Below are 14,899 nucleotides of genomic sequence, written 5' to 3'. Positions count from 1 at the left end.
TATTCTCCTGCTGTCTAGCAGGAAAATAAAGTATGTCCACATACTTTAAAGAAAATTAAAAGTCTAAATCAAGACAAATAAAAACCAAATCAAAATCTCCTTATCTCCTTTCAATTCCCAGCTCTGCAGTCTTTCCAAGTAACATCTTTAGATTTTGCACAGACTAAGAACGCAACCAGAAAGTCACCTTTTTGGGTTTCATGTTTCAATTTATACAAAATTAATTACTTCATCACATGCAATTTTTTTCTTGACCATAAGGTTTTATTTCAATGGACAAATCTCTGAAGATTAATCTCCGTTGAGAATATAATACTGAGGTTATATAGTCACCTGTATTTTTATGGCCTTTACAAATTCCACAGTATGTCGTGTACAAAAATCCAGTCCCTAGAGTACAGGGAGGCTGTTAAATCTAGGTCTGTCCTATCTGTCGTACTGCCTTCTTGAAAGAAAGTTGCTACTTTCAAGCCTTGAGAGCTCCCTTCCACGTAATGATCCGGCAATTTACTACTACCTTTTCTCAACTGTTAATGTTGCTTTTGAGGGACCACTAATGGTCTTCCCTCCGTACATCATTCTAAAACCAAAAAACTGGCTTCTCCACTTACATACAGCAGTACTCTTGGCTATTTTCACTGCACTACACTTTCCTGACCTTTTGCCAGTAGAAAAGGCTCTGGATCCTGATTACATCTATACCAAATCTACAGAACACAAGGCTCACAATGCAATATTTTTGGCTTGCCCGAAGCTGAGACACAGTATCTACCCCTTCGGCAATTTACAGGCCGAGTTGCAGTACAAGCAGAGAGGCATACACTTGTTCACTACAGGAAAAATTCCTGGCTGGCCAACAGAAAATATCTCTCTCCTGGCAGAAAGATTTCATGTATTGATGTATTTGTTGAGTGGTCTGGGTGCACACAAATTCTAACTGGTTGACTGCATGCTGAAGGGACACCTGTTGCCTGACAATGGTTGGACCTAATAAATATAACAAATTGCCTTTGTAAACATAATAGAGGCTTGCACACCTGCTGTGCCTAAATAGAATCATAGAATCATAGAATGGTTTGGGTTGGAAGGGACCTTTAAAGATCATGCTGTCCAACCTTCCTGCTGTGGGCTGGGACATCTTTCACTAAATCAAGTTGCTCAAAGCACCCATTCAATCTGACCTTGAACACTTCCAGGGATGGAACGTCCACAACTTGCAACCTGCTCCAGTGCCTCACCATCTTCATTGTAAAAAATGTCCTCATTATATCTAGCCTGAATCTACCCTCTTTCAGTTAAAAACTCTCTCTCTTATCCTGTCACTACAGGTCTTGGTAAAAGGTCTCTCTCCATCTTGCTTATAAGCCCCTTCATATATTGAAAGGCTGCAATAAGGTCTCCTTGGAACCTTTTCTTTTCCAGGCTCAACTGAGTTGAACAACCTCAACTCTCAGCCTTTCTTCATAGAAGAGGTGTTCCAGCCCTTCTGGTCATTTTCACGGCCCTCCTCTGGACCTGCTCTAACACGTCCATGTCAGTCTTGTACTGCGGACCTAATCAAGGATTGCCCCAACCCAGATGCAGGACGTTGCACTTGGCCTTGAACTTCATGAGGTTCATATGGTTCACTTTCAAGCCTGTCAAGGTCCCTCCGGTGGCATCCCTTCCCTCAAGTGTATCAACTGCACCACTCAGTTTGGTGTCATCCACAAACTTGCTGAGAGTGCACTCAATCCCACTGTCTATATTATTAATAAAGATACTGAACAGTACCTGTCCCAGTACCGACACCTGAGAGACACTGCTTGTTGCTGATCTCCATTTGGACATTCAGCCATTGACAGCATCCATCCAGACAATACCTTATCCATTAAAAAGCCCATCCATCAAACCCATATCTCTCCAACTCAGTGTCAAGGATGTTGTATGGGACAGTGTCAAAGGCCTTACACAAGTCAAGGTGCACTTGACTTGAACTTGCAGTTAGGAATAAGTTTATCACCTCTAAAATAAAGAACCAACCCTTTCCTCAAAACTCAGGAAACAAGATTACTTTCTACATACCATATGTCAATACTTTCATTCCATTAAATAATGCAGTAATAATTTGCACAATTTTACCTTAAACTCTTTTTTTTCCCCATTTTTGGGGGCAATGAGCAGCAATGAAAAGTCTGAGTGGGAGGGAAACATAGAACAAAAGTTTGGAGTGCAGAATGGGCATCATTTTAGTAGAAAAAGAATCCGTGGTCCCGTGATAGCATGGTTCACAGACTTGGACAGATAACACCCTTTCTATGTAATTACTTACTGTGTCAGTCAGGAACACACTGGAATTCTCTGCAGTTGCAAGATTAGCCTTTATTAATTGTTTCTGGAGGTAAACTGAACTCAGACTACTCACATATTCCAGTGGAGTTAGTGCAGGTAATATCAGGGGCCCTTCTAGAAAGATTTTTAGTTCTCTTTGGATGACAATAGTTCTATGACCTGGTAGATGGAATATACAGCAGTGGCTAAGCTATAGTACAAATAAATGTGAAGCTGAGTATGCTTTAAAACGCAGGTCTGTTCTTAGTTTGTCTCCTCGTTCTCCTTGAGCTTAGCGGCTGGTTGGCTCTGAATCCAAGGGAAGTATAATTCTGAATATAAACAGCAAAAATATTGTTATACGAATTAGAATTACTTTTCATTAATTTTCTTACCAATTCGAGTGATTCTATTGTAGGAAAGCTCAAGATTTTGGAGATTTATGCAGCCATCTAAGCCACAAACTGATGAAAGATGGTTCTTATTCAGAATCAGAATACAGAGATTTTCTAGATTTTCACAGTCAATTATTTGAATGTTGTTTTCCTACAATAAAGGAAAATAAGAATATTACATAGCATCTGAAGTGAATTAGCAGAATTAAGAGTTTTTTATCCTAAACTTCTAGCTACGAGTAAGGGCATCTCTAGTTTTTCCATTGGGAAATTCATGAGTCATAGAAATTGCCTTTTGTGCCCTGCTGGGATAGAACAAAAAAATATCTCAAACTTCATTTTGGCTCTGAAAATGCCCAGAAGTTGAAACAAAAAACTGTTAGGACAAGTCAAGGGCAGAGTGGTCTTTTCCATGTACGCTTTCCTAGCTTCCTAAATCCTGGGAGACTAAACTAAAAACTGCATAGAAACCACCATATTTACTAGATACTAACGAAGACAGCGATGACTTTCCTGTAATCCTATTCATTCCAATGCAGTGAAAATCTGCATTTAGAGGTATTTTGGTCACAAACTTTAACACTAAAGTTACACATTCTCAGCCAATATTCTTCCCCAAAGAGATCTTGCTCTTTTAACATCCTCCTCCCCAGGCCATTTTAATAATGCTTCCTCAGATTTTTATCTCACTATTTGCTGCCCTTGCTGTTTCCTTCTGTTTTTCACCTGCAGATGCTCAAACAAACAAAACTTAAATTCTCTGGCTTTGTAACAAACTGATTAAGCCAAAAAGCTTAATTCCTAATTCCTATTCCAGAATTAATGCTGACTAGATTTAGGTGCTATTTCGAGCTGCAGGCAGAGATGCATACGGGTTTCCTTTGGAAGCCATAGCACTGATTCCTGCCCTTGGACAGCCCTTTCAGTCGCACTAGTAAGGTAAAGTAGAGAACTGATATGGCTTAAATGTATCAACTGGATTGAGGGGCAATATCAAGTAGGAATGAATGTCCAAGGGAAACTGAGGCAGCTGCTTAAGCTATGCGAGAAATACCCAGGAAACAATCTCAAACTGTTTCAACTGTCACAAAAGAGGCTTCTTTAAGGTTGAATGGAAGACAACTGCCACATTAGCTGGCACAGCAAAAGTATAAAGTATTATTATTAATAATATATATAATTATTAAATTATTAATAAAGCATACTTAAAAGTATATCTAAGAGTCTCCTCCTTAACTACATTACCCTGACATATCCCAGTGAAGCCAGTCAGCCTGTATATTTTTTAAAGTGTAACATTTTAGAATAAAAAAACTCAACAAACCACAAAACCAAAACTGTTCTGTAAGAGACAATATTTGATTTGAAAAAAATTCACAAATAAACGCCAATCTTAGTAAGACTGACAGCTTAGCTATATATTATGTCCTTATTCTAATACCTTGCTCTTGTATTTTGAAGTACTCAAAGTTATCAAATCCCAGAAATTACATTCTGAATTGATTTGAAAACTGAGAAAAGGACACCTGCCCCATTGTAAAGCTCTAGTTACTGGACAGACAACAATCCTTTAACTATAATTATTATCATCTTTTTTCTCTGATTTTAATTAAAAAATCCCAAATCAACAAATGCCCCATACTTTGGAAAGAATACCAGTTACTAGGCAAGCGGAAACATTCAAGATTTTTATGGTTAATAAGGGCATATTAACTTTCTTGTGAACTGGTGTTGTTAAAACACATGAAATAAAAAATGTGAACAGAGTTGTTTCATGTAAATTGTCAAGTTCTGGAACTGAGATGCATCACAGAGCAAAATGTTTTCTTTAGTCATTAAATTTATAAGGCCATGTAAGACACTGTGCAGTAGCAAGTACCTAGACATCATGCCTTCAGCGTCACTCACTATGCTGTTCCTTGAGCATATATAAGTAATTTTAATATTCAAGGTGTGTATGGCAAAGGACTCTTACTTCTACCTACTCCTGCTTAAGCTGAGCGTCTGCCATGGGCAACAGCATCCGCCCACCCATGAATCAGAGAGACTGAGGTATCGAAGTCCTATTGCTGCGCCATGCTAACACTAATCCTCGGCTGACGCTATCACGCACTTTTCTTAGCATAGCTTGGTTCATTTGCAGGATGTTGCTTTAGTACAATGCAAATCTGCCAGTAGAACTTTGTTCACATTTGGGAGTATTCCATTGATATTCCTATGCTCTTATGGCACTAAAAGTTATATATTCAGTTGGATGCAACAGCATAACTACCGAAGCAGCAAAACTGGCAGTTTTCCACGAGTTATAATAAAGAATCAAACATGCTTGGTACCTCCACATTGATATACTTCAGGTCTTTGCAGCTACTTAGTCCTTCCAGCACAACTAGTCCGCAGCGCCTCAGAGTCAAAACTTGAAGATTTGAACACTTGGATAACGTTGAGAGACTACAAGCTGGCAAATCTTCGAGTGTAAGCGTTGTGACCTACATGCATTTATTGATAAATAAAACTAATTGTTTGTATATTGAACATTCATTGTATAATGTCACATTATGGCTATTTGCTTTAAAAATAAAAAGAGACCAAAACTACATTCTAGTAGCACTTTAGAAAACATAAGCAACTAATGTTAATCCTTTCATATAGAAAAGCATGTCAGTGATGGGTTTGATCTGTTAAACAGGAGAAGTTATTATTAAAACAAACTGTTTGATTTTAACATCCACCTTTAAATAAAACCGACACTTTACTAATGACGTTGAATATGAATGGATGTAAGATTAACACTAAGTTAAGTAATTAATAGTGTGAATTGTTTCCCAGCACACTATCATAAATAACAAGTGCAGGAGTGCACAAAACCAGACAAAAATAATTCAGACCAAAAGTATTTGTAGTCTAGACTGTCATCTCAGAGTGGACACCAAGATGAGAGCACAGAGCAAGCATACAGTGGTAAGTTAGTAAGCGGTAAGTAAAGTAAGTGCTGGGAACCAAGAGATGTTCTTTATGGCAAAACACCACCTATAAGCTGATCAGCTATGTCTTAGTTCTGAAGGAGACTAATCTCAAAATTCTGAAGGGGCAGGAGTTGAAATGCAGACCATCATATAAAAGCAAAATCATGTTAATTTAGCAGAAAATAGGAGCTCCTGCCTTTTATAGGCTTAAGATACTATCAACCATCTGAAGACTAATAGCACACCAGTCTGCTCCACAATGCTTACAGGAATTCAAAAGTCATTCTCGTTGCCCGTATTCCGCACTTGTGCAGAGGAACTCTCACAGAGATCTATATCCTGCTCAAAAATAGCATTCTGCTGACACACTAAATTAAAAAAAAAAAGAAAAAAGTGATGGTTGTATAGTTACCTGCTGCAGAGTACTCCAAGAGCCACTATGAATTATCTTTTGTGTACTTAACGGAGGCATCCTGCTAACTGAACTTTTCCTTGGTCGTTTTTTTATAGTTAATTGCTTTCTTTGGTTTTCCTCATATATTTTAGACCAAGACTTACATGTGTTCATCCAGTTTAATCTCTTCTTTTCAATATCATCAGGAAGAACTAGTTTACTGGAACATTCAGCTACATCTTGAATTCTGTCCCAGGTGTCTCTGACTTCCTTATTAGCATCATCCATTAGAAACACAATTTCCTTCATTGTTTCAGACTGAGAAAATTGATCTTTCACTTCTCTATTACTAGCATTTGGTGGACTGCTGCATATATTGTTTGCCTTATTTTCCACCATGTCATTAGCTCCAACATTAACAGATTCATCCTTTGAAGTATGACTGTTTGGAACTTTATTAAGATCTTTAGTTTGTGAATAATTTTCTTCTACATGTGTTATGGAATTCATATATATGTTCTCATTATTTACTTGAGAAGAGTGTTCCTTCTCAGAGCCTAGCATATTTGGTGTTGGTGTCAAATTTCTTTCTGCTGGAATCATCCAATTATTTGTTTCATCTATCATTTCAGTCTGTTTTTCTTTTCGTTGCTCTACTTGCTTATTTAGTTCCTTCTTCTGTTCTCTTATTACTTTTGTATTTTCTGTCTTCTCCTCTTTTTTTATGTTTGCTTTTTTGTTTTCTCCACTTTCACTCATCACAGCTTTTGGTGGTTTAGCTCCTAATTTTCTCTGCTCTTCTCTTCTTATTTGCAGTTGCTTTTCCCTTTCAAGTCTCAGGCTTTCTTTCTTTCTCTCATATTCTTCATGCCTCCTCACTTGTTCCAAATATTCCTGTCTTTCAAGTTCTTCTTGTCTCCTTTTTTCTTCTTCTTTCTTTCGCCTATTTTCTTCCATTCGCCTCTTCATTCTTTCCTCTTTCTCTTTCATTTCTCTCTCTATGTCTTCCAGTATTTTCTGCTTCTTTTTTATTTCATCTTTCCATTCTTTTAAGATGGGAGCATATTTCTTATGGACTAAAAATGATCTAAATCTAGCTTGGATTTTCACAGCTGCTGTATTCTGTTGTTCTGCCAGGTGTAGTTTTTCTTTTGCTTTTTGCTCTTCCAAGGCCTTTTTCTCCTCTTCCAGTTGCAACTGTAGCTTCATGATCAATTCCTAGGCCAAATCAATTAGGACAGATTTCAATCACTTTTAAAATAGGACAAGTGTTGGCACATATTTATCATTAATAAACAGAATCTGGTGTATTAACTATTCCAGAAAAAAAATTTATTCTCAAATATACGATAGCAATCTCACAGTCTTTTGACAAAAGCTCATTGTACTACCTTACCTCATGTTGCATCATTTTGCCTCTCCAAGCTTTCTTTTCTTTCTGTAACTCATCTCCTATTGCAGTTTGGTGTTTCTGCACAACAAATTAATTTAAATGACTATTGTACAGAACTTGGAACATCGCAAAACACCCCCTCTTCAATCTCCCCAGTCTTCATGACTTTCCAACAGTCCAGTTTGTGGATTCCTGAATTAAATTGAGACACTCAGTTGTGTAAGGATCAATACCAAAGAACTGGACACTTGCATCAGTAATGCAGATTTGGTCATGTACTGAAAGATGCATACCTTTAGAGAGTCAGCATCTCAGTACTGACCCATACAACTCTCACTTTCCTCTCCAAATTCTGTACTACTACTGAAGATGAAAACTATGCTTATGAAACAACGATTCAAAGTTAGATAATAGAAACATAACAGAAACACACGGTCTGAAAGTAGCATGAACAATCCCTCTTTAATTGCACTGTTACCTTACTGATAATCTTAAAAACTATAATCTTAAAAGCTATATCAAACATTGAACTGGCCTTCAGAGATCAAAGGTCTTTTTGTTTACTAAGTCCTTCCTTAATTTTGGTGACTTGAATTTCCTTGCTGGAAGCAAGATGCCCACCTCTTCAGAAAGCTACAAATTAGTTAAATGAAAATGCAGTGTTAACGCATCTCTCAAAACACAAATATTTAGGCTAAATAATGAAATATTGTGGCCTTACAAGTATAATATCTGAGGGTTATGTTTCTTCATGTTCTTATGCTCTTTTGTGGAGAGCTATCAAATCTTACCCTTCAGTATGCACCACACACTAGAGCAAAACACGACTAGAAACTCTGAGAAGGCAACCAGTCAACATGTGGTGTCACGTTCTGTTGTGGCAGAACTCAGTAGATAAAGCCTGACTCAGTTTCCCACATACAGACAAGAAAAGGAACCATTGTAACTTTTACCTAGATGAAGTGCAGCATCAGCAATTCTGAACTGAATGATTTTGGTTCAGATTACTTCACCTATGATTTTTCATTTAAATGTGAAATCGGGGTGGGAGGTCCAAAGTAAGTAAGTATTTTTTATTAAGGCACAGTGACCATTTCTCATTTGTAAGTAATTTATTTATTACAACTCTCATTTTCATTACTTTGGTTGGTGTCATAATATAAAAACTTAGCAAGATCAAAGCTTAAAGAATAATTTATCATTTAGCATAGTAAATTCATTCACTGTTGATCAAAGCAGTAAATGCATAAAACTCAATGGATCGTACTTAAATATGTCTTATATCTCACTTTGGTATCACAAGTAGACAAAGTTTAGGACAGTCACACAGTTTGAGATAGTACTTTTTTTGACATTAGATGTTCAATTCAGACAGTCTATATGGGAACAGATTGGCTTCAATATCATTAATTACCTTATGAAGAAGCTCAAACTTTATTCTTTCAGACTCAAAATCCTCCAGATGCTGCACCTTTCTTGCATGTTCCTCTTCATTCTGTTTTTCCTGTGCACCCCTCTCAGTTTTGCACTTTTTCCTCCTCTCATCTTTGAGCTCCTTTTGTCTTTTCTCCCACCGCTCAAATTCTTGTCTATGGTTTTCTTCTACTTCACGATGAGTAAGGCTTATGTTCATTTCAACATCAGCTACGAATTTGTAATCAAAAAAGCAAACTTTTTAAACTTTTTATTTAATTTCCCAATAAGCATTTCCCTTTGCTATCAGAGATGTCTTATTATCACGACGCACACTTACTGACTGCTACAATCATGCTTATTCTACCAATGCATATTTCGGGATCACACTTTGGCTTCAACACGAATGTCTTGTGTGGCTGTCAGCAGGGGTTTTATAACTGATGCACTCCAAGCCAAAACATGCCAAGGCTATGACGAAGGGAAAAGGACTCAGACGATGTGACTATAAAAGAAGTTCTGGCCAAAGCACAACCTGCTTAATGCCTCCAATCCGGCTGCCGTTTGTATTCATAATTAATTAAATCATTTTTGGGTAGTATTTTTAAAACAAATTTCTATCAAGACATTAAAGACTAGGACAATTTTGTGATCCTGAAATGAGATAAAAGCACAGGCATTTGCTTATGTCCAATTCATGAAGTATCAAAATCTATCGCATACGGTAACGTGTAATCCTTTACAAAGAATGTTATGATATTCATGGAAACAGAAAAGCAGTAAATAGCAATATGATGCTAATGATCAACTCAATCAAATGACTAATGCGTTTGCTTACCTGTAACAAAATGGTCATCAGTGACCACGTCATCACTGGTGGACTGATTATTATAACCAGGTGTTGTAGCAATCCCTAAGTCTTCATTTTCAATTTCAAATAGTCCCTAATATAGTTTAATATGGTCATTAAGAAACAAAATGTAAAAGCAGAACGTTATAAAAATCTTCCAGAACAAGGATAAGCTTTTCGTCATATGATGAAAAGTACAACAATATGAAAATTGCTACTGACTGGAAGCCTTAGACATTGGATAAAGCCAATGTTTCAGTCAAAATACTGTTTTCTAGAGTGATAAATATTGGAGCATTTGCCAAAATATTTTACATTTTGACTTGGAAAAATGAATCGTTTGGATTTGGGATTTGTTTTACTTTTTGCACAACTAAGCACTGTATTTATGCATTAATACTGTCATGTACATAGAGGAAGTGCTAGTTATAGGGTAAATTTTTTGGAAGTCTATTTGAAAATAATGCTATGGGCATGAAGATTGCTGTATTTCTTTCATTGTTCTTTATTGGTAAGAAGTATTCTATTCCTGCTCATTTATCATCTGTTAATCACATCCTTGGGGCATATATTAATATTTGTAATGCAGCCGAAGTCACATAAAGTAATTATGCTGCTCTAAACAATGGTCTTCTGAGAACAAAAAGTCATGTTTGCAAAACCGCTCACTAATAAAAGTCAGCTGGCAAATTAAAAGTGATTAAATTAAATACAGGTTTATGTTTTTCTAAGAACTTCAGCAAGTTATTCAGTCAAATCCCATGAAAATATAAAATAACCCAGCTTCATAACTTTTGATTTGCCTTTGAAAGTAACAGACATTATTATGTTTACATTTTCTACGAAATAAAGGAATATATTAGGAGCAAGATTAATAGTAGCACATCCTCCTGATCATCATAAAAAGAATAAAATAGAGAAGTTTAAAAGTGTTATCATACTATTGAGATAATATTCTGCAAATAATTAACAAAAAAGGATTATTCAGTTTTGTTTAATTTTGTTGATTTTTGTGTGTAGCATCCCAACTACTAATATAGAGAATTTATTCCAATTTTAAAACTTATAGACATGGTGTATTGCAGCTGATGTCCCAGTTTTAAAGAATGGCACATGCAAACTCGTCGTAATACCTATGGTCAGTCTGACAGAAACAAAACTGAATACATCTATAGGTCTCCTTAGGAGGACAACACAGCAAATGTAAGCTACCTATATTACTTAATAGAATTTTGTTCACTATAAATATTGTTTAAATAGACAATACCCTTTTTTTGAATTGTTCTGGATCTTCATTATATTCAGAAGCCAATTCTGCCAAGTAATCTGAAGCCTGGCAAGAAACTACTCCATAAATGTTACCTAAAGAAGAAATAAATATATAATTTAGTACACAGAGAGAAAGACCCTTACTAGTACCCAGTTCTGCTCTACATTGCTTAGCTACTATATTTATTTAAATTAAAATAAAGCATCTTTTTTCCTTTAAAATTCTTAACTCGCTCCCCCCTCCCCCTCCAATGTTACTCAAATACATGTGAGAGTCATTTATCTACATTAAAAGCAGCAAATATCTGTAACTGGAACACACACAACGATATTGTAAGAATCCAGTGATAGCAAATAAGCAAGAGAATTCCACAGCATAGAACACAGCAGAAAATTTTCTGTGTAGAAAAATACAGTAGAACTTGTACCAGATAAGTCAAAAACTGACAAAGAGCTACAAAAATAATGAAAAAGAGAAAGTGTCCATTACAGAAAAAGGATAAAAAGAAACCTTCATCAATATCAAAATGTACAGACAATATTCAACTTTTGTTCACAAAGACTGTTACGCTAAATGAGTGTGAAAACAAAGATGATGTGAAAAACTAGAACGGAACAGACAATGCCATCTCTGGCATAAACTATGAGCCTGGCTTCAGTCACACAGCTGACACAGCAACGCTGTTCTCAATTACAAGATCATTTCATTTAGTGTTTGTCTGGATATCTCTAAAGACAGACTTTAAACGTCTCATATGGGGTTCAATTGTATCTAAACTTTTAACTTCAGCTCCTAGTGACTTATCATAGAATCACAGAATGGTTTGGTTTGGAAGGAACCTTAAAGATCATCTAGTTCCAAGCCCCTTGACATGGGCAGGGACACTTTCCACAGGATGAGGTTGCTCAAAGCGTCATCCAACTCTGCCTTGAACTTCATTTTAGATTCTCATGAAGAGTCTGGCCCTGATCCTGTTTCAGAGAATGATCCTGCAACTTGCCTTGATCTATGGTTTAGCATCAGATAAATTTTTAGAAAAATTCAATTCATACTTAGATGTTAATCCTATAAAACAGCATTGCATGGTTTATTCCTAGAGATTTTCAGCATGCATTCAGAAACTGATGCAGGAGGTTTCATCGCTTGGTTTACTGAAAAGTTTGGTTTGTTTTACTGATGATTGTTAGTCTAACTTCCACTGGCAATATGAGCTGCGTAAATATTTTAACTGTGATCCCTGCTTACTTGTAGTTTCTTCATCGTCTAGGTCTTGCAGTATAAGCTTTTCGGCATCTTGATTTCTGCTCTTTATAAAGTGTAAATAAGAGAGAACTGATTCTGGCAAGTCATCTGAAATCTAGAAAAACATAATGTTTGACATAAATTCTACATTTTCATCTCACAGCCATGACTAGAGGTAAATACTTGACATGAAAGAATAAAGACTCATTTTGGCTTCACCTATAAAGCACTGATGGAGATTCCGTAGCAATTGCTACCAAAATTATTCCCAATTCCTACACTCTTGCCATTGTCTTATCACCCACTGAACAATTAATAATTCTCATCTTTAATTACTTTTTAATTAAATTTCGATTGGAACATATTTTAGTAACTTATCTTCCACTATGTTCAGAAACACATTTTCTTTATAATTGTGTTGGACCAAGAAATTAAGAAAAAGGTTAAGGCAAATTAACAAACACCTATGACGTACAGGATCTTTTTCTTAAAAATGTCCAGGCTCTTTCAACAATACATTAGTCTTAAATTTACTAATGTTTAAAGAATGCACGTAAATCAGATTCTTCAACTTTACTACATGGAAACTTTCTATTTAAAAGACTGTCTTTTACTGCAATGATTTGGGAGAATGGGTTGCCTTCTCTCAGATGTGTAAATTGCAGTAAACATTGCTGGCATTCAGCATGTGAGTGCATAAATAACTACCACTGATGCCTTTGACTACCTTTATGTCATATCAAACATATGATTTATGGTCACATACGACCCATATCATCTACCCTAATATCCTATAGACCAATTCTTTTGCTACAAGTCTGAAGGATTAAAATAACTGAAAACAACTGACCAGGTATCAGAGGAAAATCTTTCCGCAAAAGAAGCCATCCAAAGAAGAGGATTTAAAGCATGAATTTATAAGAAATTAGTATCAAGAAGTCTTCAAACATAAGACAGTCTCTTGTAAGATTTAAATACAGAGTTAAATGAAGAATCATTAGTTTATTCATCCAGATTTAATCTATCTCATTAGCTTTAACAAAATCTTCCAGCTTCAGAGGATCCTAAACCAAAACATTATCTACAAGTCTGACTTTCTCACTTAAGCAGAATGCTGATATCCATCTATCTCTTTTATTGTATTGTCACCATTGGAGGTTACATTCTTCATGAAGCAATACTAGTGAGACTACTTTTCAGAGGAAATCCTCAGGTCAAGTATGTCAGGAAAAAGTTCACTCATTAGATAGGCTTTCCAATGCCCGTTACTACTTTCAAGCAGAAACAGAAACAGTTTTAGCCCACTGAATACTTACTGTCTCACTGTCACTCAAAGCTTCGTCTGACACATCTGTGTCAGGATCATCAGCTTCAAAAGAAGAAACACTGATTCTGCTTAATTCAATTTGTATTTCTTTTTCAATTCCTTCAATATCTTCAGACATTCTATTCTCCATAGTGTCTTATCTGTTTTCAAAGACATACAAAGAAAATACTAACTTTCAGCACTGCATGAACCCAAATAAAGAGGGTGCTCATTTAGCATAAGTTTATTCAGATCTATTTATTGAAAAGTTGTCTTAAAACATGAAAAGGAACAGCAGAGGTTTGTTCTGAACACCTCACTCCATACAAAAAAAATAAGAAAAGCGTTAGTTCGCAGAAAAATAATCCCCGTTAGTCTACTCCTCTAAATTTTGCAAGTGTTATCAAATTTGAATACCAAAAATCTCTGCTTGCTCTGTGTCCTGTGGACAGTATCAGCGCCACAACCTATGCCTCATAAAGGTTTCTTTCCAGCTCTAATAGCTGCAAAGAAAAAAAAAAAGCTTCGAAAAATAAATGCATATTAACAATTACAAAATAAGACTAAGAATGCAGAAAGCACTGGATGCAGTTGTAATGATACAGAGAAAGTGGTGAGGAATGGCGTAACCCACAGAAGCACAAGACTCGTAGTAGGCGGGTTCCCTCCCTGCCTCCCTCCCTCCGCAGCCCGCATCCCTCTTCTCCCCCCGAGCGCCAGTTACGGGACAGGTGAAGTCGCCTGGACCCGCCCCGTCAGAGGCGGCGAGCAGCTCCTTGTCCCTCGCTGGTTCTTCGCGCAGGAAAAGGGACACGCTCGCTCGCGCTCCACCCATGAAGGCGCGAAGCCGTTCCTCGCTGAGGAAAACTACACCTCCCAGAAGGCATCGCGGCGCGGAGGACGCCCGCCCACGGCCGGTTCCGAAAAAGCCGCGGGGCCGCCCCTTTGCATGCTGGGGGCTGTAGTCCGCCGTTCGGGGCACGCATGGTTCTCGGGTCTCCGCGATCTGCTCCGCGGAGCTACTCACTCCTCGTTCAGCCAAGCTCTTACCGGAGCCCCCGCCGTCCCATCTGCCTCCGGAGACCGACGGCCCCTCCGCCCTGAAATCCCGCAGCCCCTAAACCTCCCCCGATCAAGCCCTCCGCGGGGATGGCCAGAGCCTCGCCACCGCGCAGTTAAACCGGGAGCGTCGCCACGGCAACGGGAAACACAGGCTCCAACGGCGAGCGGGAGGATCGAAACGTCGCGAGCGGTTGTCTTTCCGCGCCCGGTGGGGCGGGTGGCGGCCCCCTCCGAAGGCCGCCGCGTCGCGGTCGTCCGCGTGGGACGAAACACCTCGCAAATTATTTTTTTAAATTATTTT

The 14,899-nt window shown here is 37.5% G+C and overlaps 1 protein-coding gene across 1 annotated transcript in view; it reads right to left on the bottom strand.

Annotated features, from left to right (window-relative positions):
* LRRIQ1 (leucine rich repeats and IQ motif containing 1) overlaps positions 1-13,675 on the bottom strand; it is a 114,901-nt gene extending 101,226 nt beyond the window's left edge. The window contains 9 exon segments of the mRNA XM_086610728.1: positions 2,706-2,856; positions 5,039-5,191; positions 6,081-7,280; positions 7,459-7,533; positions 8,870-9,060; positions 9,707-9,812; positions 10,986-11,080; positions 12,234-12,345; positions 13,547-13,675. Of these exon segments, the coding sequence (XP_086466854.1) occupies positions 2,706-2,856; positions 5,039-5,191; positions 6,081-7,280; positions 7,459-7,533; positions 8,870-9,060; positions 9,707-9,812; positions 10,986-11,080; positions 12,234-12,345; positions 13,547-13,675 (2,212 nt within the window).
* Positions 13,676-14,899: the final 1,224 nt, after the last annotated feature.

The sequence above is a fragment of the Tauraco erythrolophus genome, chromosome 4 (assembly GCF_009769465.1).
Source record: "Tauraco erythrolophus isolate bTauEry1 chromosome 4, bTauEry1.pri, whole genome shotgun sequence".
NCBI classification, from domain to species: domain Eukaryota; kingdom Metazoa; phylum Chordata; class Aves; order Musophagiformes; family Musophagidae; genus Tauraco; species Tauraco erythrolophus.
The sequence above is the reverse complement of the archived record's forward strand: the minus strand, read 5'-3'. Positions and strand labels throughout refer to the sequence as shown.